The sequence below is a fragment of the Pelodiscus sinensis genome, chromosome 1, assembly GCF_049634645.1.
Source record: "Pelodiscus sinensis isolate JC-2024 chromosome 1, ASM4963464v1, whole genome shotgun sequence".
Taxonomy (NCBI): Eukaryota; Metazoa; Chordata; order Testudines; family Trionychidae; genus Pelodiscus; species Pelodiscus sinensis.
The window spans coordinates 2502704-2524242 of NC_134711.1; the positions used below are offsets into that span (position 1 = coordinate 2502704).

Below are 21539 nucleotides of genomic sequence, written 5' to 3' on the forward strand. Positions count from 1 at the left end.
GCTGTCGGGTTTGTGCCTCGTGTCTCGGGCGCTCGGCCCAGTCTGCGCGCTGCCCGCGAGGGAACAGCAGAGCGATTTGGATTTTCTGTGCTTGTCCTGAGACTGAGCCTGGTCGAACCCTCTTTTCCAGCCAAGCTGGCCTCTGCCACTCTGGGAAGAGCATTAACACCCCCCAGGAGCACTGACTGGCACAGCAGCATTCGCGGACCTGCCTGTAGTGTGCCGATTCCTTCGCTGGCCTGGGTAGAGCCTTTGAAAGGACACGCGAGCAGGCCGGGGGGAATTGCTGAATGTTACAAGTAAATGAACAAAGAGGAGCAGAGTCCAGGTGTGGTATTGCCCGGTGGGGGCGGGGCATGCATTGCAGCACCTGTGGGTATGTTGTTCATCAGTCACCGTTAGCTGCGGGGAGAAAGTTGCTCGCTAGCGTGGCTGTGTAGTGGGGAGCGACCTGTAACGGCTGACAGGAGCGTGAAATAGCTTTAAAACCAAAGGAAGTTTTTCTTTACTCCCAGGCAACCTGTGGAACTCCTTGCCGGAGGATGTGGTGAAGGCTAGAACTTCAACAGGGTTCAAAAAAGAGCTGGATAGATTCATGGAGGTTGGGTCCACCAGTGGCTGTTAGCCAGGAGGGGTAGGAATGGTGGCTCTAGCCGCTGGTTGTCTGGCCTCTGGGGCACCTGGCATTGGCCACTGTCAGCAGCCGGGATGCTGAGCTGGATGGGCCTTTGGGCTGGCCTAGTCTGGCTGCCCTGATGTTCTTATCGTGGCCGAATGAGCCAAACAGCAAATCCACCCGGGGCCGTACGGCTGGAACGGGGCTTCCCTGGCTCTTTGCTTTCGCCATCGCAGCCGGCTCACGGGGGAGCAGCTCAGCGCCCAGCCGGGTGCTAGACTTAGCTAGGATCAGGCTTTGCCCCCCCCCCCCCAGCCACGAGAGGCATGTGGGAGTCCAGGTTTGCAAGCTCTTTGCCGAGCCCTGCAGGAACATGCCCCCCCCTGCTGCTGGAGGGGGCTGCTGAAATAGCTCGGAGCCAGGCGGGCCGGGAGGGACTGGCAGCGCGGAGCAGCCCAAAGCCCGGCCTGCCGGTCCAGCCCCCGCAGCTGCGCATTGGAGAGATGCTGCCACCCGGCTCAGCCCCTCCAGCTGACACGGCCCAGGCGGGGGAGGAGGCCCCCGGGGGGGTGGGGCTCATCGTCCCCCTTGCAAGAGAGCTAGGGCACGGCCTCTACCTGGGCCCCCAACGGGCCCGTCCTTAGTGCCCGGCTTGGTGGACGTGTCAGGCTGGGCTCTAGCCCCCGGGGCAGGGGGGGGCCGGGCAGTCTCGGGGGCTCCAGCTGCGTCCCTGCCCATCCCCCCAGGCGGGCGGAGAGACGACACCCCGGTAGGCGTGTGGTTGCTTTATTAACAGCTGGGCCCCTCCCTGGGTGCCGGGGCCCGGGGCACTAAGGGCAGTGCCCAGCCCCGCCCGCGGGCTGGATCCAGCAGGCCTGGCCTTGCCCCAGGCCCCTGGTGCCCCCCGCCAGAGCTGCCAAGTTCCAGTCTCTGCTCCGTCCCAGGCAGCGCCGGTCCCTGGGGCCGAGCCGGAGCCGAGTCGTCCCAGCTGGTGAAGGCGCAGGCCGGCCTCCAGCCGTCTCCCAGCGGGCACCCCTCGCCCCGGCCTCGGTGCAGCAAAACGGGAGGGCCCGGAGCAGGCGGCTGAGCCGGGATCCAGGGCGCGCCGCCCTGCGGTTGAAGCAGCGGAGGTCAGTGTGCCTCAGTTTCCCTCCCCAGGGCTGGTGCGCGCAGGCCTGCGCCCTTTGGGGGGCCGGGGAAGCGGGTGAGCACGTGCGCCAGGCTCCCCTCCTCACTGCTGCATGCTGCTGGCTTGCATCGCCCACGCGTCCGGGCCTGGCGCGAGGGCCGGGGGCCCCTGCAGGCTCTGCTGGTTTTGCCAGAGCTGATGCAGCTCCTTGAACTGCTCCACCATCCTGTCCTTCAGGTCGGGGTGGGAGATCTGCAGGCGGATGCTGTCGGCCGACCAGGAGAGCTCCCCCGAGAACATCTCCAGCAGGATCCGGGCCGCCACCGGCACCACCTGGGCGGCAGACACAGACGGGCAGGCGGCAGCAAGCGCCCCTCTGCCGCTGGAGCCCCCCGGCCCCTCGCAGCCTCCGCCCCACTGTCCCTGGAGGGCCCCTGCCCTGTCACCCAGCCCCTCTGCCGCTGGAGCCCCCTGGCCCCTCGCAGCCTCCGCCCCACTGTCCCAGGAGGGCCCCTGCCCTGTCACCCAGCCCCTCTGCCGCTGGAGCCCCCCGGCCCCTCGCAGCCTCCGCCCCACTGGCCCGTTACCCAGCCCCTCTGCCGCTGGATCCCCCCGGCCCCTCGCAGCCTCCGCCCCACTGGCCCGTCACCCAGCCCCTCTGCCGCTGGAGCCCCCCGGCCCCTCGCAGCCTCCGCCCCACTGGCCCGTCACCCAGCCCCTCTGCCGCTGGAGCCCCCCGGCCCCTCGCAGCCTCCGCCCCACTGGCCCTGGAGGGCCCCTGCCCTGTCACCCAGCCCCTCTGCCGCGGGAGCCCCCCGAACCCTCGCAGCCTCCGCCCCACTGGCCCGTCACCCAGCCCCTCTGCCGCTGGATCCCCCCGGCCCCTCGCAGCCTCCGCCCCACTGGCCCGTCACCCAGCCCCTCTGCCGCTGGATCCCCCCGAACCCTCGCAGCCTCCGCCCCACTGGCCCTGGAGGGCCCCTGCCCTGTCACCCAGCCCCTCTGCCGCTGGAGCCCCCCGGCCCCTCGCAGCCTCCGCCCCACTGGCCCTGGAGGGCCCCTGCCCTGTCACCCAGCCCCTCTGCCATTGGAGCCCCCCGGCCCCTCGCAGCCTCCGCCCCACTGGCCCTGGAGGGCCCCTGGCCCATCACCCAGCCCCTCTGCCGCTGGATCCCCCTGGCCCCTCGCAGCCTCCGCCCCACTGGCCCTGGAGGGCCCCTGCCCTGTCACCCAGCCCCTCTGCCGCTGGATCCCCCCGGCCCCTCGCAGCCTCCGCCCCACTGGCCCTGGAGGGCCCCTGCCCTGTCACCCAGCCCCTCTGCCGCTGGATCCCCCCGAACCCTCGCAGCCTCCGCCCCACTGGCCCTGGAGGGCCCCTGCCCTGTCACCCAGCCCCTCTGCCACTGGATCCCCCCAGCCCCTCGCAGCCTCCGCCCCACTGTCCCTGGAGGGCCCCTGGCCCGTCACCCAGCCCCTCTGCCACTGGATCCCCCCGGCCCCTCGCAGCCTCCGCCCCACTGGCCCTGGAGGGCCCCTGGCCTGTCACCCAGCCCCCACCAAAGCCCGGTTCGTCTCTCCCAGCTGCCCAGTGGCCCACTGGGACTCCACCTGGAGCCTAGCCCCGGGCCGGTCCCCTCCCTCGTGCGCCTCTGGTGCACCCTGGCACTGCCGCTCCTCCACCTCCCTCCCCATGTCCCTTGACTCGCCTGATTCACACCCTGGCCCTGCTCCGGGCGCTGGAACCCCGCCAAGCAGCTGTGCCCAGCATTCCAGCTGTGGGCGCGAGTCGGGCGCTTTGTGGCGCTCCGAGCAGGCTGGGAGGCGGAGGGAGGGGCAGGAACTGGGGGGGGGGATCCAGGGCCAGGCTGTGCGAGAGGGGCAGGGGGAGGGAGTCGGAGAAGTTTCTTCTCCGGGGGTTCTAGTCCTCCCAGCCCAGGCAGAGCCCCGAGGGCCACGGGCTGCTACAGCCCGTCCCTGGCTTTAGACCACAAGCGGCCGGGCCCGTTCAGCGCCACTGAAATACCCCAGCGGGTCGCAGGGGGGAGGCTGCTGAGAGAAGCGGGCACCCGTGTTCCCGGCCCAGCCTCCCAGCCCTGGGGATCCTGCTCGGGACGGCCCCCCAGGGCCGGGGGCACCTCTGGGTGCAGGCGGGGGGGGGGGCTGGGCCGTGGAGAAGGGGGGAGGGGCTGTAACAGGGCCCAGCCAGCGGCAGCCCCCCCCCCCCCCCCTCACCTGGACGGTGATAAGTTTCTTCTCCTTCGGCTTGTGGTCCGGCCACTCCTCCCCGAAGCAGAAGAAGATTTCGAAGGGGGGCGGGGTGCTGGTCTGGCCCTTCTGGAACAGGATGAGCCCTGGGGAGCCCCGCAGCAGAGCCGCCGTGAGTGGGGGGGGACCGGTGGCATTTCCAGTCCCCTCTCCCCTGCAGCGACCCCCCCCACCCCCACCCATGGGAAACTGGAGCCTTCGTGGGGGGGCGGGGACAGAAGCCAGCAAGGGGGAGGTGAGAGGTTGGGGCAGGGACTGGGAGGAGGGGCAGAAGCTGGGGAGGTGGGGAGACCCCCAGGGCTGGAGAGTGCAGGGTCTGGGAAGTGGGGGAGACAGCAGGTGGAGAGACGCCGGGGCGGAGAGACACCAGAGGTAGAGACGCCGGGACAGGTGGGGGGGGGAGGGAGACACACTCCGGGAGAAGACACCAGGGTGGGGGCGGAGGGGGGAGAGACACCAGAGGCAGACGCCCAGAGCTGGGGGGGGAGGGGGAGAGACACCAGAGGCAGACGCCCAGAGCTGGGGGGGGGGGAGGGGGAGAGACACCAGAGGCAGACGCCCAGAGCTGGGGGGGAGACACCAGGGGCAGATGCCCAGAGCTGGGGGGGGGGGGGAGACACCGGGGGCAGACGCCCAGAGCTGGGGGGGAGACACCGGGGGCAGATGCCCAGAGCAGGGGTGCGGGGGGAGACACCGGGGCAAATGCCCAGAGCTGGGGGGGGGGGGGGAACACAGGGGCAGACGCCTGGAGCTGGGGGGGGAGACACCGGGGGCAGACGCCCGGAGCTGGGGGGCGGGGGGGAGACACCGGGGGCAGACGCCTGGAGCTGGGGGGGGGGGGGGAGACACCGGGGGCAGACGCCTGGAGCTGGGGGGGGGGAAGACACCTGGAGCTGGGGGGGGAGACACCGGGGGCAGACGCCCGGAGCTGGGGGACGGGGGGGGAGACACCGGGGGCAGACGCCTGGAGCTGGGGGGGGGAGAGACACCGGGGCAGACGCCCAGAGCTGGGGGGGGGAGAGACACCGGGGCAGACGCCCAGAGCTGGGGGGGGAGACACCAGGGGCAGACGCCCGGAGCTGGGGGGGGGGGGGGGAGAGACACCAGGGGCAGACGCCTGGAGCTGGGGGGGAGACACTGGGGCAGACGCCCAGGCCGGCCCCCCGGCCCCCCTCACCGTTGAGGAAGCTCTCCAGGCTGAAGAGTTTGATCTTCCTCTCGCGCTCGATGGGGTTGGGGCCGGGCGGGGCGGGGGCGGCGCAGGGGCCGGTCCAGAAGACCTTGCACTGGCACAGCCGGATGGCGTAGATGTCCTGGCCCTGCAGCTCCAGGATCAGGCCCCGGTCCATGGCGTCCAGCAGCTGGCAGGTGTAGAAACGCTGCTTCTCGTTGGCGATGTGCTGGGCCTCGGGGAAGCGCACCTGCTCCAGCGTGACGGGCCCGAACAGCGCCACCTGCTCCCGCGTGGGCGCCAGGCTGCTGTGGAAGAGCCGGCAGCCGTGCGGGTTGCTGACGGTCAGCGAGCTGGCCTGCCGGCCCCGGTAGTGGAACTTGATCTCCAGGTCGGTCACTGGCCGTGGGGAGAGCGAGACAGGCCCCTTAGCCTGGGGGACGGGGCCCCTTAGCGCCGACCCTTCCCCCCCCCCCGCCATCCTGCCTCTTGTGCCACCCACGCCAAGGTGCCCTCTGGCCTTTTCCACTCATGCGTGGAATAAATTTTGTTGTGTGCGTCGAGGCACGTGCGAATGTGCACCACCCGGAGAAACACACACCGAGGGGTGGGTGCTCTGCTACTCAGCTGGTGGCATCTGATGCTCTCCTGAGCGGCCGCCCATGCAGGGCACTCGACCCCACGCCTGGGGGCACAGGACACTTACAGGGCAGCATGTGCGGGCTGATGAGCAGGTCTGGGATGAACTGTTCCATGGGCTGCACAGCTGTGTCCTCAGGGGGCAGGGGGCCTGGGAGCAGGCTGGCCAGCGGCATGCTCTCGGCGGGGCTCTGTGCGGCCAGCTCTCCTCCGGCGGCGAAGGCCCCCGCGGCGGGGGGCGGAGGCACCCCTCCATCCGGGTGCAGGAGTTCCTGGGGGCCCAGCGGGGCGAAGGGGCCGTTCCCGCAGGGGGGGGTGTATGGGGCTTCCTGCTTCGGCCACACGTAGGCGGGCAGCGTCTCCGCGCCCTGGCTGGGATCTGCAAGCCACCAAAACCCACCGGCTCAGGGCCCCCCCCGGCAGCTGGAGCCAGCCACTGGCAGGGCCCTGGCGTCGCCAGCCGTGCCCGGCTCCAGCCCACGGTGCCCACCACCCGGAGCCAGGCTCTCCAGCACCCCTGGGCGAGGCCCCTCGGCCGAACAGAAAACACCGGCCCCTTTCCAGCTGGGTCCCCTCCCCTCGCCAACCTCAGCCGACGGCTCAGGGGGCCCGGTCAGCATGGGAGCTGGGGGGGACGGGGGGGGAGGGAGGTGCTCAGAGCCTCGCAGGGTCCTTGCCACTGGGCCGGCTGGAGCGAGGGGCCCGGCTAGCGGCTGATGGGACGGGCCCGGTCGCAGCTTCCACTGGGGCTCGGCTCAGCCCCGGCACCACAGGCCCGTCGCAGGCCAGGGTGGGACCCGAGCTGGCAGGGCGCCGAGGGGTGGGGGGCTCTTGTCCCTGGCGCTCGGCTTGGGGGGGGACCAGCCCTGCACATCCTGCCCCCCCGGCACTCACCCGCTATCGTCAGCATCGTCATTTTCTGCAGCTGTGGGAGAGACAGACGGACGGGGCTCAGCTCCGGGGGGCGGCGACCGACCCGGGGGGGGGCAGAGTAGGGCCCCCGCCAGAGACCCCGCCTGTTGCCCCGCCCCTGCCCTGAGACCCCGCCCCTTGTCCCACCCCTGCCCTGAGACCCCGCCTGTGGCCCCGCCCCTGCCCTGAAACCCCGCCCCTTGTCCCACCCCTACCCTGAGCTCCTGCCCCTTCCCCAAGACCCTGTCCCTGCTCACACTATCCCCCGCCACCACTCGCTCAAGAGGGGGCGAGGGCTCCAGGCTGGGGGTGGGCTCTGGGGCCAGGGCGTGGGGTGCTGGGTCCGGAAGGGGGCTCCGGGCTGGGGGCGCCTGAGGGGTTCCAGGTTGTGGGGTGCTGGGTCCGGAAGGGGGCTCCGGGCCGGGGGTGACTGAGGGGTTCCAGGGCGTGGGGTGCTGGGTCCGGAAGGGGGCTCGGGGCTGGGGGTGCCTGAGGGGTTCCAGGGCGTGGGGTGCTGGGTCCGGGAGGGGGCTCCGGACCGGGGGTGACTGAGGGGTTCCAGGGCGTGGGGTGCTGGGTCCGGAAGGGGGCTCCGGGCTGGGGGTGCCTGAGGGGTTCCAGGGCGTGGGGTGCTGGGTCCGGAAGGGGGCTCCGGGCTGGGGGTGCCTGAGGGGTTCCAGGGCGTGGGGTGCTGGGTCCGGAAGGGGGCTCCGGGCCGGGGGTGCCTGAGGGGTTCCAGGGCGTGGGGTGCTGGGTCCGGAAGGGGGCTCCGGGCCGGGGGTGCCTGAGGGGTTCCAGGGCGTGGGGTGCTGGGTCCGGAAGGGGGCTCCGGGCCGGGGGCGCCTGAGGGGTTCCAGGGCGTGGGGTGCTGGGTCCGGAAGGGGGCTCGGGGCTGGGGGTGCCTGAGGGGTTCCAGGGCGTGGGGTGCTGGGTCCGGAAGGGGGCTCCGGGCTGGGGGTGCCTGAGGGGTTCCAGGGCGTGGGGTGCTGGGTCCGGAAGGGGGCTCCGGGCTGGGGGTGCCTGAGGGGTTCCAGGGCGTGGGGTGCTGGGTCCGGAAGGGGGCTCCGGGCTGGGGGCGCCTGAGGGGTTCCAGGGCGTGGGGTGCTGGGTCCGGAAGGGGGCTCCGGGCCGGGGGCGCCTGAGGGGTTCCAGGGCGTGGGGTGCTGGGTCCGGAAGGGGGCTCCGGGCCGGGGGCGCCTGAGGGGTTCCAGGGCGTGGGGTGCTGGGTCCGGAAGGGGGCTCCGGGCCGGGGGTGCCTGAGGGGTTCCAGGGCGTGGGGTGCTGGGTCCGGAAGGGGGCTCCGGGCCGGGGGTGCCTGAGGGGTTCCAGGGCGTGGGGTGCTGGGTCCGGAAGGGGGCTCCGGGCCGGGGGTGCCTGAGGGGTTCCAGGGCGTGGGGTGCTGGGTCCGGAAGGGGGCTCGGGGCTGGGGGCGCCTGAGGGGTTCCAGGGCGTGGGGTGCTGGGTCCGGGAGGGGGCTCCGGGCTGGGGGCGCCTGAGGGGTTCCAGGGCGTGGGGTGCTGGGTCCGGAAGGGGGCTCCGGGCTGGGGGCGCCTGAGGGGTTCCAGGGCGTGGGGTGCTGGGTCCGGAAGGGGGCTCCGGGCCGGGGGCGCCTGAGGGGTTCCAGGGCGTGGGGTGCTGGGTCCGGAAGGGGGCTCCGGGCTGGGGGCGCCTGAGGGGTTCCAGGGCGTGGGGTGCTGGGTCCGGGAGGGGGCTCCGGGCTGGGGGCGCCTGAGGGGTTCCAGGGCGTGGGGTGCTGGGTCCGGAAGGGGGCTCCGGGCTGAGGGCGCCTGAGGGGTTCCAGGGCGTGGGGTGCTGGGTCCGGAAGGGGGCTCCGGGCTGGGGGCGCCTGAGGGGTTCCAGGGCGTGGGGTGCTGGGTCCGGAAGGGGGCTCCGGGCCGGGGGTGCCTGAGGGGTTCCAGGGCGTGGGGTGCTGGGTCCGGAAGGGGGCTCCGGGCCGGGGGTGCCTGAGGGGTTCCAGGGCGTGGGGTGCTGGGTCCGGAAGGGGGCTCCGGGCTGGGGGTGCCTGAGGGGGGGGCTCCAGTCGGGGGGTGCTGACCTCAGCTGGAATGCCCAGCTCCTAGGCAGAGGGCCCGGGGGGGGGGGGGGGCTCACTGCCTGTGCCTGCTGGTGCTGCCCCCAGCTCCCATGAGCCTCGGTTGCCAGCCAATGGGAGCAGCCAGGCTGGTGCTCAGCGCAGGGGCCGCCCCGCGTCTGGGGTGGGACGTGCCGGCTGCACTGGGAACCAGCCGCGCAAGGCCGGGCTGGGGGCCGCACGGGGCCAGGCCGGGCTGGGCAGGGAGGGGGCCAGGCTGGGGGCCAGGCTGGGGGCCGCACGGGGCCGGGCTGGGGGCTGCACGGGGCCAGGCCGGGCTGGGCAGGGAGGGGGCCGGTCTGGGCAGGGAGGGGGCCGGGCCGGGGGCCGCACGGGGCCAGGCCGGGCTGGGCAGGGAGGGGGCCGGGCTGGGGGCTGCACGGGGCCGGGCCGGGCTGGGCAGGGAGGGGGCCGGGCTGGGGGCTGCACGGGGCCAGGCCGGGCTGGGCAGGGAGGGGGCTGGGCTGGGCAGGGCAGGGAGGGGGCCAGGCCCCGCTGCGCCCTGACCGGACGTTGAAGGGCCCCGTCAGCGGCGCTGGCTGGACCCAGCTAGTGGGATCGGGCAGCCCAGGGGACTCCAGGAGCTCGGCCCCAGCAGCCCGCGAGGGGCAGGGCCAGTCGCCCGCCAGCCCCAGCCCCCGTCCTGCACTTACCTCCTCCTCCTCCTCGCCCAAGCAGCCGCCCTGCTCCTCCCCAGCCTGCGAGTCTGCAGCGGAGACATGGGGGGGCAAGTCACACGGGGGGGCCAGTGGCCGGCAGAGGGGGACACTTGGGTGGGGCCCGAGTTAGGGTGGGCGAGGGTAGGAGCATCAGGACCGTCTCTTCCCCTCTCCAGCCCCTGGGGCCACACACACTGGCCAGGGAAAAGCGCCGCCCCAGCTGGCCAGCCCAGGAATTGGGGCTGGGGCCTGCCCCCGCACACCCGCTGGGGAGCAGGGTCGGAGCAGTGGGTGGGTCGCAGGGCTCACTGGCTGCGGAGAGGAGGGGAGGGACACGGGAAAGATTCCCGCGCCTGTTTTCCATCCATGTGCGGAATAAATCGCGTTCCGTGCACTGAGGCATGGGCGGAGGTGCACCACCACTGGAAACGAAGGCTGGCCGCGACGGGCGCTCGGCTCATCAGCGGGGCGGCACCGGACTCTCTCCAAGCGCTCAGCGGACCGGGAACCCTGGTGCTGGGGCCCGATTCTGGAGCGGGCTGGGGGCCGTTTGCAGGGGAGGCCCTGCCCAGACTCGGCAGTGCCGAGGGGGGGCCCACTGAAGAGGGGAAACTGGCCAGAGACGCCCGGCTCCCCGCCCCCCGGCCCGGCTGCGGGTACCTCCGTCGGGCTGGGGGCCCGGGCACACCTCGTAGATCTTGTAGGGCTGCATGGGCGTGTCCTTGGTGCCGTCGTAGATCAGCTTGAACTCCCGGCTCTTGTTGAGGGCGCAGCGCAGGTTGGCTTTCCACTTGGCGGGGTCGGGCTCGTCCACCCCTTCATTGTACTTGCCCGTCTCCTTGGCCCAGGCCTGGCGGGGGGGGGGGGGGGGCAGACACAGGTCAAGTCCAACCCTGGGTCTGGGTCCGGAGCCTGAGAAAGGGCCCCCTCCGGAGCCTGGGTGCACCTCCGCACATGCTCCGGCCCTTCGCCTGGCAGCTCAGCTGATGAAAGATTCCCCCGCTGCACAGCCGGGGCGGGCCGCTCACAGTGTCCCGACACGCCCCATGCACTGGCAGGCGGTGAGCCTGGCTGGGATAAATGCCGCACGTCCCAGCCCGGCTGGCAGCAACACCGCCAGCTGGGTACAATTAGCTCCGTTTCACTGGGGAAACTGAGGCCCGTTCAGACAGACACCTCAAGAGGCACCCGAGCAGCTCAGCATTTCGGGGCACCGAGCTCTGGGTTCCCATCTGCTGCAAGGCCTGAAAGGTGCAGCAAACACCACCCGAGACCTAACCACTAGGGAGCACTGCCCTCTGGAATTAAACTGACCGCACACTGGCACAGCAGAGAACTGACCCGAGCCAGGGCTCATCCCGAGGGCATTGTGGGACACTGGGGTTATGCTGAGCCCACCCATCCCCAGGGGGCGGAGTACCCCTGGCACGCCCATTGTAACCACCACCAGGTGGATTTGAACCTCCCACCTCTGGAGCTTAGTGTAGTGGCTATGAAGCCAGCAGGGTGCCCTGTGCCCCGAGGGCTACCCTCCCCAGCCCGGCATGCCCCGGGCGCTCACCTTGAAGACGGTGTTCTCGTCGTCCTGCGTGGGGACGTGCCGGGTGGCATGGCGCCAGGGGATGCAGAACAGCTTGCGTTCGGGGTTCACCCACTGCAGGCCAGGGTACTGGTTGCTGTTCACCTGGGCGATAAGCCAGGGCTTCAGGCGGATGCGCCTGGGATGCGCATTCATGGCGACTCGCCTGCATCGACACAGAGGGACAGACCGTCTCAGAGGCAACGCCAGGCACCCAGCTAGGGCCATGGGGCGGGACTGAGGGGAGACGAAAGGACCAGGATAAAAGTAGGGGCGGCGGAATCCGCATGTCCCCGTTTTCACGGGCACCTCGGGCTGGGAGGTCCCCAAATCCAGTCCCCCACGCTGAGGCAGGACCAAGGAAACCCGGACCCGTCTCTGACAGGTCCAGCCGGTTCTTTTCCCCTTTTTCAGGTCCGGTTATTCAATCGCTCATCACAAATCTGCGGCAAACACAAAAAGAGAATCCTGCAACGAAACCGACCGCAACGGTTGCTCCACTTTTCGGTACCACAGACCAGCTGGCTGCCTTCCCAATCTCTATGGGTATGTCTACACTGCAGCGTTTTTCCAGAAAAACGGCCGTTTTCCCGGAAAAACAATCCTTACGCCCACACGGCGATTGCGTTCTTTTGACAGAAAGTCAAAAGAACGGAGGGTTTTCTCCGACAGCGGTAAACCTCTTTCTATGAGGAAGAAGCCCTTTTCCGAAAAAGCTTTTTCGGAAAAAGGCGTGTGTGGACGCGGAATAGAGTGTTTTTTCGAAAGAAGAGGCCTCCAGGAAAAAGCACAGGTGTCCTGGTGGCTACTCCATCCACAGTCATCACAACTGAAATGCGAAATAGCGTCCAATCCATGTGGACGCTCGCTTTCAAAAAAAAGCACATCACGTTTTCATTGCGTTTTTGCTGTGTCGACACTTTCTTTCAAAAGAAGCTTTTCCGGAAAAGCTTCTTCTGAAAGACGCCTGCAGTCTAGACGTATCCTACCCGAGACCCCTCAAGACCATCCCTGGTCCGCACACCGCTCAGGGAGAAACACTGACAAATACGATCCGGTCAGGTCTCTCAGACTCTGACAAAAACTCTTCTTCAGAGGGCTAAACAGGCGCAAAGGACCACCGACGCGGTCACCACCAGGGACTGAGAAGAAACTAAACGCTTTTCTATGGTGATGTAGTAAGAGGAGGACCCATGTAGCACACGCCCAGCGTGAGGCGTGACACCTCGCCAAGTGTTGTCCGCTGTTAGCTAACATGAAGCAAAGCAACGCTGGGAGCAAGACGCAGGCCCTGTGCACAGATAGGGTTGCCAGATGGTTTAACTGAAAATACCAACTCCCCCCCCCCCCCAAAAAAAAAACACCGGGGAAAAAATTCTGTTGATAAAAAAAAAAAACAGGACCCAAGACTTATTAAGCAAAAAAAAAAAAAAAAAAAAGCATGGCCCCTTTAAGAAAAGCCTTTGAAGCATTTGCCGGCCATCTTGTTTTCCTGATCGAGTCAGAAGACAGCTTCCCTGTGGAACCAGGTAAGCGGGGAGGTCTGGAGGGCCCCGGGGGGAGAGGCTGGGGGTTGGGTCCGGTTGCTGAGTGTGTGTAGGGTTGACGGGTGTCCGGCATTTTCGCCTCCTGGCAGGGAAAAAAAATCAGAATATACTGGACATTTTGTGTGTCCAGTATTTTCTGAATTTTTTTACCAGGCAGGAGGCAAAAATACTGGACTGTTCAGGTCAATACCAGACACCTGACCACCCTACTCACAGAACATGGCACTCGGTGGCGACTGTAGAACAGAAATTGGTACTGGGCACAGGTTGAAAGCACCTTCCAAAAGGATGGTACCACCAGCTTGTGAAAGAAGACCGTGGTACCCACAGTCCCCTCAGAGGCCGACCCAGATCCAGGGAAGGGTCTAAACTGACAGCATGATGGGTAGAGACGTTCTCACTGAACCAGCAGGTGCAGGGGGATATCAAAGTATCACAGCACACTGGAACTGGAGGGGACCTCGAGAGTCATCGAGTCCAGTCCCCTGCCCTCACGGCAAGACCCAGCACCGTCTAGCTCAGGGCTACGCGACACGCAGCACGTTGGTTTGTGGCCAACGGGCCGGGTTTGGGTTTACACGGGGCTCAACGTGCGGGGTCCTTTGAACGTGGCCTCCACTGGGAACACGCTCCACAACGGCGCGGCGTCTCCCCGGCAGGTGAGCACTGACAGACGCAAGCAGACGGGCTGGCTGGCACAGACGGGTACAGGGTGTTGGCGTTTCTGGCCCCTCAGGGAGGAGAAGCGCTGGGGCATTGTGGGAAGCGCTGGCTGCTTAGCCTAGTGGGCAGAGCCTGAGAGATGCCGACTGGCTCACACTGGCCACGTTTGGTCTGGCGCCGTGGCCAGGCGGCCCTGCTTCCATCCCACACGGAGCAACATCAGCCCTGCTGGGAATCCAGGACGGGGCTCTCGGGTACCTGGCCTTTTATGCCTCTCGTGTCCGGCCTGACTCGCCCAGCTCCCCACCCGCTGCCAGTTGGAGCGCTCTGTCTTGGAAACTTCTTTTTACAGTAAAGTCCCTGCAAGAAACGCACAACCTGATGCTTCAAGCGAAACTCCCAAAACACCGGGATACCATTTTCTCATTAAAAGTGCTGTTGGGTAAATGTTGCATTTTACTAATATCAGCAGAACTGACAAACGGGGCCTGCGTGTTGTGCTGTCTTGCCTTAATCTCTGTATTCATGCCTGTCTGTGTAAAAGAAGCGATTTGCATATATTTGCATATATATTTGCATATACATACTTAAGTTGCGGCCCGCAGCATGTACAGTGAGTATCCTTGTGGTCCCCGGGGCTTCCAAAGTTGAGTAGCCCTGATCTAGACCATCCCTGACAGGTGTGTGTCCAACCTGCTCTTAAATATCTCCAGCGATGGGGATTCCACAACCTCCCCAGGAAATTTATTCCAGTGTTTCACCACCCTGACAGGTAGGAAGTTTCTCCTGGGGTACACAGCAATGTTATTTCGAAATAACTTAATCCGCGGCTACACACCAGGCAGTTATTTCGAAACACTGTCAAGCTGGAGGACTTCTTACTCCGACTCCTGTGACCCTGATTGTGCAAGGAGTAAGGGAAGTCAGACGCTCCCAATTTCTAAATAAGCTATTTCGTAATAAGCTATGCAATTGACATAGCAGGGCTTAACTTGAACTAAGCTATGAACTGTGAGTGGTGTAGATACACCCCGAATGTCCAACCTAAACCCCCCTTGCTGCAGTTTAAGCCCATTGCTTCTTGTCCTGTCCTCAGAGGCCAAGGGGAACAATTTGTCTCCCTCCTCCTTGTGACACCCTTTTAGATACCTGAAAACGGCTCTCATGTCCCCCCTCAATCTTCTCTTTTCTAAACTAAACAAACCCAATTCCTTCAGCCTTCCCTCATAGCTCATGTTCTCTAGACCTTTCATCATTCTTGCTGCTCTTCTCTGAACCCTCTCCAATTTCTCCACATCTTTCTTGAAATGCGGTGCCCAGAACTGGACACAAGACTCCAACTGAGGCCTAACCAGCACAGAACACAGCGGAAGAACGACTTCTCGTGTCTGGCTCACAACACTCCTCTTAATGCCTCCCAGAGTGACGTTGGCTTTTTTTGCAACAGCGTCACGCTGTTGACTCATATTTAGCTTGTGGTCCACTCTGACCCCTAGATCCCTTTCTGCAGGACTCCTTCCTAGACAGTCGCTTCCCGTTCTGTGTGTGTGAAACGGATTGTTCCCTCCTAAGCGGAGCACTCTGCATTTGTCCTTATTAAACCTCATCCTGTTGACCTCACACCATTTCTCCAGTGTGTCCAGATCATTTTGAATTATGATCCTATTCTCCAAAGCAGTTGCAACCCCTCCCAGCCTCATATCCTCTGCAAACCTGTCTTGCCAGGACAGTCTTTGTCCAACCTAGGGGGCAGAGGGAGCTCCCACTAACTGAATCAGGCCATTGTAAGGGAGTACATATGTGTAGCGGTTCAGTGGTGGCTCCTGACAGCTATTATTGTACTTCGCTTAACAATGAACCTGGCCGGGCACCTTGGATCCTTATCTGATTTGTGGTTTTTCACTGCTCTTGAGATCTGCTGTGTTACCTCCTTGCACAAGTCAACACAGCACACACAATTGCGCACACACGCCGCAGCGGACCCGTTCCCGTCACTGATGGAGCGGGAGACCCGCCAGGACACCACGCCGGTAAGTCCTGATGACCACAGTGATCAAACCCCGGTTGCCCACAAAAGAGCTCACATCCTGGGTGCTCTCAGAAGCTGGAAAAGTCTGCAGTCCAAAAGAGCAAGGGGGAGCTCTTCCAGCACTCGATTAGAAGGTATCGACACTCGACTATACTGCCATTGGAAAAGGTTCCGAAAAAGGGCAACAAAAACGATGAGGGGTTTGGAATGGGTCCCAGATGAAGAGAGATTTAAAAGACTTGGACTTTTCAGCTTAGAAAAGAGGAGACTGAGGGGGGATAGGAGAGAGGTCGATAAAATCATGAGTGGGGTGGAGAAAGTGAATAAGGAAAAGTTATTTACTTGTTCCCACAATATAAGAACTAGAGGTCACCCAATGAAATGAATAGGCAGCAGGTTTAAAAGAAACAAAAGGAAGTTTTTTTTCCCCCACTCAGCACACTGTCAACCTGTGGAACTCCTTGCCAGAGGAGGTGGTGAAGGCTAGGACTTTAACAGGGTTCAAAAAAGAGCTAGATAGTTTCATGGAGGTTAGGTCCATCAATAGCTAGTAGCCAGGATGGGTAGGAATGGTGTCCCTAGCTTCTGTTTCTCTGGAGGTGGGTGACAACGGAGAGATCAGGCTGTGTTTCCTGCCTCTGGGGTATCTGGTATTGGCCACTTTCAGCAGAGGCGGCTCAGGGATGGGGTAGGGGTTTGGGGCTCGGAGGGAGTTTGGGTGCAGGGATTCCGACCAAGAGCAGGCAGTTGGGGCACAGGAGGGGGATCGGGGTGCGGGCTCCTACTGGCTGCAGTTCCCGTCCAATGGGAGTTCCCAGACGACGGGACCCCTGCCTAGGGGCCGCAGGGACATGCCGGCCGTTTCCAGGAGCTGGACGGAGCCAGGACAAGCAGGGAGCCTGTCTTCACCCGCTGGACCGGGCGCTGCGGATGAGAACCTGGCGCCTGGACCCAGCACCCACCAGCACAGGGGCAGGGGGCGGTGGGCAGGGGCGACCGAGTTACATGGACACAGGCAGGACGAGTCCTATTAATCTCATTTGGTGATCTCTAGTTCTTACGTTACGGGAACAAGTAAGTACGTTTTCCTTATTCGCTTTCTCCACACGAGTCATGATTTTATAGACCCCATCACATCCCCCCCAGTCCCCTCCTGGGGTTCGTAAAGAGATTGCAGGGGGAAGGACAGACAGAAAATGGACAGACAAGAGTCATCATCCTGGCAGTCACACCCCCACCCCAGCTACTGGGAGCCCACGTCCCGGCCAGACTGGGCCAGAGAGCAGAACCCAGATGACACGGCCATCTCTAGCGGCCCCAGCTGAATGCTTGGGAGAAATAGTACCCGACGCTAAGCAGCAGCTCCAGCTAGGGCAGGGGCAGGCAAGCCCACCCTGCTGGAACCCCAGGGCTCAGAGCTGGGGTCCAGTGCAGTGCCCAGGGAAACTGAGGCACACACTCAGGGTTCCAACAGAACAGTAGGAATCACGTGCAGCATGACAGAGCGAACACAACCCCCACTCCGTCACAGGGGGCTACTCCATAAATTGTGGGCCGTGGTCCAACCCGGAGAGGGCGGGGCCTCAGGCCGAAGGGGCGGGGCCTCAGGCCGAAGGGGCGGGGCTTTCTAGGCACTGCGCGCCCCTGCCAGGGGCAGGAGACGTCACGCGCTCCCCAGCCCTCGGGCCAATCGGACAGCGTGACGTCATTCGAGAATCTTAGCTGCCAGCTGCCAAGAAAGCAGACCAGCCCGTTCCCAGACACTGGTTGTGGAGAACAGCCTGAGTGCGGCTCGGACAGAGCTGGAACCAGAAGGCAAAGAACCCTGCTTGTATTTATTTTGACTGCGAGATTTTTTTTTTTTTTTTTAAAGCAGATCTCATGCCTACAGGGGTGAGGGTGGGAGACCGCGACCGGGGGGAGGGTGGGAGACCAAGGTGACTTTGGAACATTCGAGGTGGGTGCGATCAAGCCCAGGGTGAAGGGGCGAGGGGGGAAGGGGTCCCTCTCTTTGCACCGGAGGGACCCAGGTCTAGCAGGGTCACACACAGAGCCCATCCTGCCTCGGGCGCGCCAGCCGCAGAGACGCGGGCCGCGCGGAAAGGCCTCGGAGAAGAGCTACAACAATCCTCGGGAGGAAAGGTGAGGCTCGTTCAGAGCGGCTGGCGGAAGCGGCCGAAAGGGCGGCTCTGAAACGCCTCCCGAGGAAAACACATGACCCCAGGGGAAGAGAAAATGAGGCGGGAGAATAAACGCTGGCGAAGCAACAGGAAGCGGTTACTGGGAACGGCGGCTGCGGAACAGAATGCCGCTAATGAGGAAGTACCCCATGGACGGGCACAGAAGCCAGCACTATTAAAGGGACAACGTCCCCTTCAAGTCACATCCCCTTCCAGACGGAGCTGTAAGCTCTCCCCGGAGCTAACAGCCACCCCAAATCCTTTGGGCAGGTCTTGTGGTGATGGAATCGCTTGACCTCGACTGCTCTTACAGCCCAAAGGATAAAAATCCATCTAAAATATTGGACTTTTTAAAATTCATATTAAATATGTAAAAAAAAGACATCGCGTTTGAAATTGACCACCTGCGTTAAGGTCTAGACTTACGCTCTATTAACATCGTTTAAAATAAATACAGCACGATAACAGGAAGCCGTACATCTGCTGCCACGTTTGAAAGATGGTCAAGCCACCGAACTGGCAGGAGTCGCTGGGGTAGCAGCTGGAAATTCTCAACCAGCTTTTGCGAGCAACAGCGTCTTCTGCAGGGGCAGGGAACGTATTTTCTTCACCTCCGTTTGCTCGGCTAGTTCAGCTCAATGGCCAGTTCCTTCCAAGTGCAGAAGTCAACTGGGAACTGAAAAACAAGCGAGCTTGTTTTCCTCTTCCAGTCTGAGAATCGAAACTAGAAGTAAGAGACTGAGCTGTACTAGTTCTAGAATGCAGGATGGGGGGGGACGAGAAACAATCGATTCATTTCACTGACTGCCCGTATTTTCTGTCTTTAATAAAGCGGTTCGTTTTAAATGCAAACCATGTTGCAGTACACTCTTTGAAGCCAGCACTTTTAGGGTCGTTTAAGAAAAAAAATTAAATGGCGGTTTTGTGCGTTTTAATTGAATTTGAATTCTCATCCAAGTTAATCATCTATTGAATAAGAAATGCTTCGGGTCCCCATTTTCTCATTGCATAAATATTAAAAATGAAGAATCTGAATAAAACGTTCAAACTGAGTCTATAGCTATCGCGTATCCTCCCGATTAGCAAAAAGCAGCACTGAATTTAGCACAAAGGCTGCGTATTTCTTTGCAAATCAACATGGCTCCATGGTTACTGCCAACGGGGAACGGACCCGTCTTTTGGAAAATATAAAGTGCAAACACAACACACAAATAATATCGATGATTTAAATCAAGGCTTCCTCCTGGGTGATTTCAATCGACCCACTCTGTTACAAAGGCCGTTTTCGGCCTTGTTTCTGCAGGGGAACAGCTGACTTGGTGGAGGAAACCGAATACAGTACTGGCTACCCAGAGCTCGGCCAGGGGCTGTTCGGTGCAGCTTTCCACACGGAAATATTTTGGTTAGGCTCATGGTATCCCTGTAATACTGGAGCTGATCTTGGCCCTGCTGTCTCCAGACCAACCCTTGGGCCCAACATAGTGTCAACTGCCAACAGGCCTATGCCACAAGAGAGAGGGTGAGTGACAAACGCCCAGGTTTGACTCTTTCCACTCAATGCAGGCGTGCCAACCCCCTCCCCCAACACTCACACTCACACTCACACTCACGGGACCATGACACTAGAAAGTAATGAGCAGAAGGAAGAACGCGGCTGTGAAGCGACCTCCTCCAAAGGTATCTAGGCACCTAACACCCTCTAAAACCAATGGGAGTTAGGCACCAAAACACCTTTGAGGAGCTGGGTGTAAATTCGCCAGGTTAGTCGAGGCCATAGTACAATGTGAGAAGCGCCTGTTGGTCGGGGGGGAAGGTGGAGCTAAGTGGGACGGGAGACCTGGGTGCAGCTCCCGGCTTTACCAAAAGGTGATGTTAACGGACTAAAATAGGACCACGTCAAGTCTTGCTGCAACCACCGTTCTATATTTCCAGCAAATCGTGCGCAGAAAGGGCGACGGGCTGGGGGTTCTGTCCACTCTTATAGTCCTCTGTTCACTCTGGTTTTGTATTCACTGGGGCTAGGTCTGGACTGCAGGCCTCTTTCGGAAGAAGCTTTTCCAGCAGAGATCTCCCGAAAAAACGTCTTCCGAAAGAGAGCGTCCACACTGCCAAAGCGATTCGAAAAAGCGATAGCATCCACACTGAATGGACGCTATCTCGCATGTAAGCTGTGATTGCTATGGGCCGAGTGGCCACCAGGGTACCTGTGCTTTTTCCTCTTCCCTCGACTTTCAAAAGTACTCCCTCTTCTCCATCCACACACGCCTTTTCCCGAAAGAGCTCTTTCAAAAAAAAGCGTCTTCTTCCTAAGAAGAAGTTTCCCAATGTCGGGAAAACCCCTCTGGTCTTTCGATTTTTTTTCCCCGAAAGAATGTGACTGCAAAGTGGACGTTAAGTGAGGGTTTTTTTGGGAAAATGACCGTTTTTCCGAAAAAACTCTGCAGTGTACACATAGCCTGGTTGCTTTGTTGTGCTGTGTGCGATGCCTACTGTCGTGACTGTGTGTGTGGGGGGGTGCCCAGTGGGCAACGGGATTTCTGGGGGAGTGGCCTGACGCCTGAGCTAGGTGCTGGATTCAGTCTGGTGACACTTTGCCTCCCGGAATCTGAACAGAGCAGGAGGCGGAGTCTGGGGGGCTGGGAGCAGTGGCTGTGGGTCTGAGTTAGTTTTCAGCTGGCTTGGAGGAGAAGGGAGCCTAGTGGCCTGCAGGGGGAGCTGGGGCCCAGAGCTGGGGTTCTTGGCCCCCCTTTCCCAGAGATGATGGTACTGGCTGCTCCAGGTTCCTGTAACAAGAAATCTGGGCTACACTGGGTCTCTGTCAACCCACACACCTTCTGTTCTACCTGCCGCCTGAAAGTCCCAACTGGCTGCGGAGGGGGGTGCCGGGCCCGGGGACCCCTCCCCCCACTCCGTGAGAGAAGGCAACCGAGGGAGGGGCCAGGAAGCGGTTCTGACCATCCGGGTGCAGTGACTCTATTGGTCTGCAGGTCTCATTTTCGTACCTGAAGCGCTGAGCTTTGGGCTCTGGGCTTGGATTTCAAGGCGTCTCCTTTGGAGACGACCCAGTGAAGCATCAGCCCGTGCACGGACTATTCAAGTTGATGGCCCACTGAGGAGGCGGCCGCGGCAGATACTTAGCCTGGGGAGGGGCCAATTCACAGCCGAGGAGCTTTCCTGGTAGCGTTTGGACCAGCAGGGGGCGGAAATGGCTTCTACCCGCAAAGAGTCAGCCACGGACGGGTGACTTGCCCCAGGTCGGTTCCCGTGCCTGGACACCGTCTTGGTACAGCACGTCTCCATGGTAAGAACACCGGGCGTCCCGCCACATGGCAGAAGCCACCAGAAGACCTGGGGATCTCTCCAGCTGGTCTCTTTCCTGCTCCAGCCTCTGGGCTGCGGACTCGCCCCAAGGGGAGCAATGGAGCCAAGGGGCCGAGGACCTGCCAACGATTTGGAAGTAGCGAAGTTCATCGACTTGGGGAGTATGATGGGCAGAGACGGAGGAACAGACAAGGAGATCAGGGCTAGGATAGGGAAAGCAACAGCTGCATTCAAAACTCTTCGTCCCATATGGAGCTCACAAATAATATCTGCGAAGATGAAACTGAGGATCTTCAACACAAATGTGAAGAGGGTGCCTTGTATGGATGTGAGACCTGGCATACTAAAAAGTCTTCAAATCACAAGCTACAGACATTCCCACACAGCTGCCGGCGGTAAATCCTTCACATCAAATGGCAAGACTGTGTCACAAATGAGGAGCTTTGGAACAGAGCAGGACAAGAACCACTTGATGTTGAAATCAAGAGAAGAAAGTGGGGATGGCTAGGCCACACTCTCAGAAAACCAGCATCCAGCACAGCCCATCAAGCTCTCACATGGAGCCCGCAAGGAAAACGCAAGAGGAAGGCCTCAGACAACGTGGACATCTGCTGAGACTGAAGGACAACAACTGGGGTACTTCTGGAGTCAGCTAGACGTTTTGTCTCAAGACAGAGTGAAGTGGAGGAGACTTGAAGATGACCTACGCTCCACTCGGAGAGCAAGGGTTTAAGAAG

General features: G+C 62.7%; 1 protein-coding gene across 5 annotated transcripts in view; it reads right to left on the bottom strand.

Annotated features, from left to right (window-relative positions):
- Positions 1–1386: 1386 nt before the first annotated feature.
- The window catches only part of IRF5 (interferon regulatory factor 5), a 39638-nt gene continuing 19485 nt past the window's right edge, over positions 1387–21539 (bottom strand). The window contains exons 4-12 of one of the 5 annotated variants that reach the window (XM_075924817.1): positions 11372–11505; positions 11045–11228; positions 10144–10333; positions 9478–9530; positions 6715–6745; positions 5888–6199; positions 5188–5580; positions 3978–4096; positions 1387–2078 (exon numbers count right to left, since the gene is read on the bottom strand). In XM_075924817.1, coding sequence (XP_075780932.1) covers positions 1848–2078; positions 3978–4096; positions 5188–5580; positions 5888–6199; positions 6715–6745; positions 9478–9530; positions 10144–10333; positions 11045–11218 — 1503 coding nt within the window. In that variant the 5' untranslated portion in view covers positions 11219–11228; positions 11372–11505 and the 3' untranslated portion in view covers positions 1387–1847. Of the gene's footprint in view, positions 2079–3977; positions 4097–5187; positions 5581–5887; positions 6200–6714; positions 6746–9477; positions 9531–10143; positions 10334–11044; positions 11229–11371; positions 11506–17936; positions 18158–21539 lie in introns of those variants that run through there. The other 4 variants (XM_075924810.1, XM_075924829.1, XM_075924821.1 and 1 more) reach the window with 4 other exon arrangements.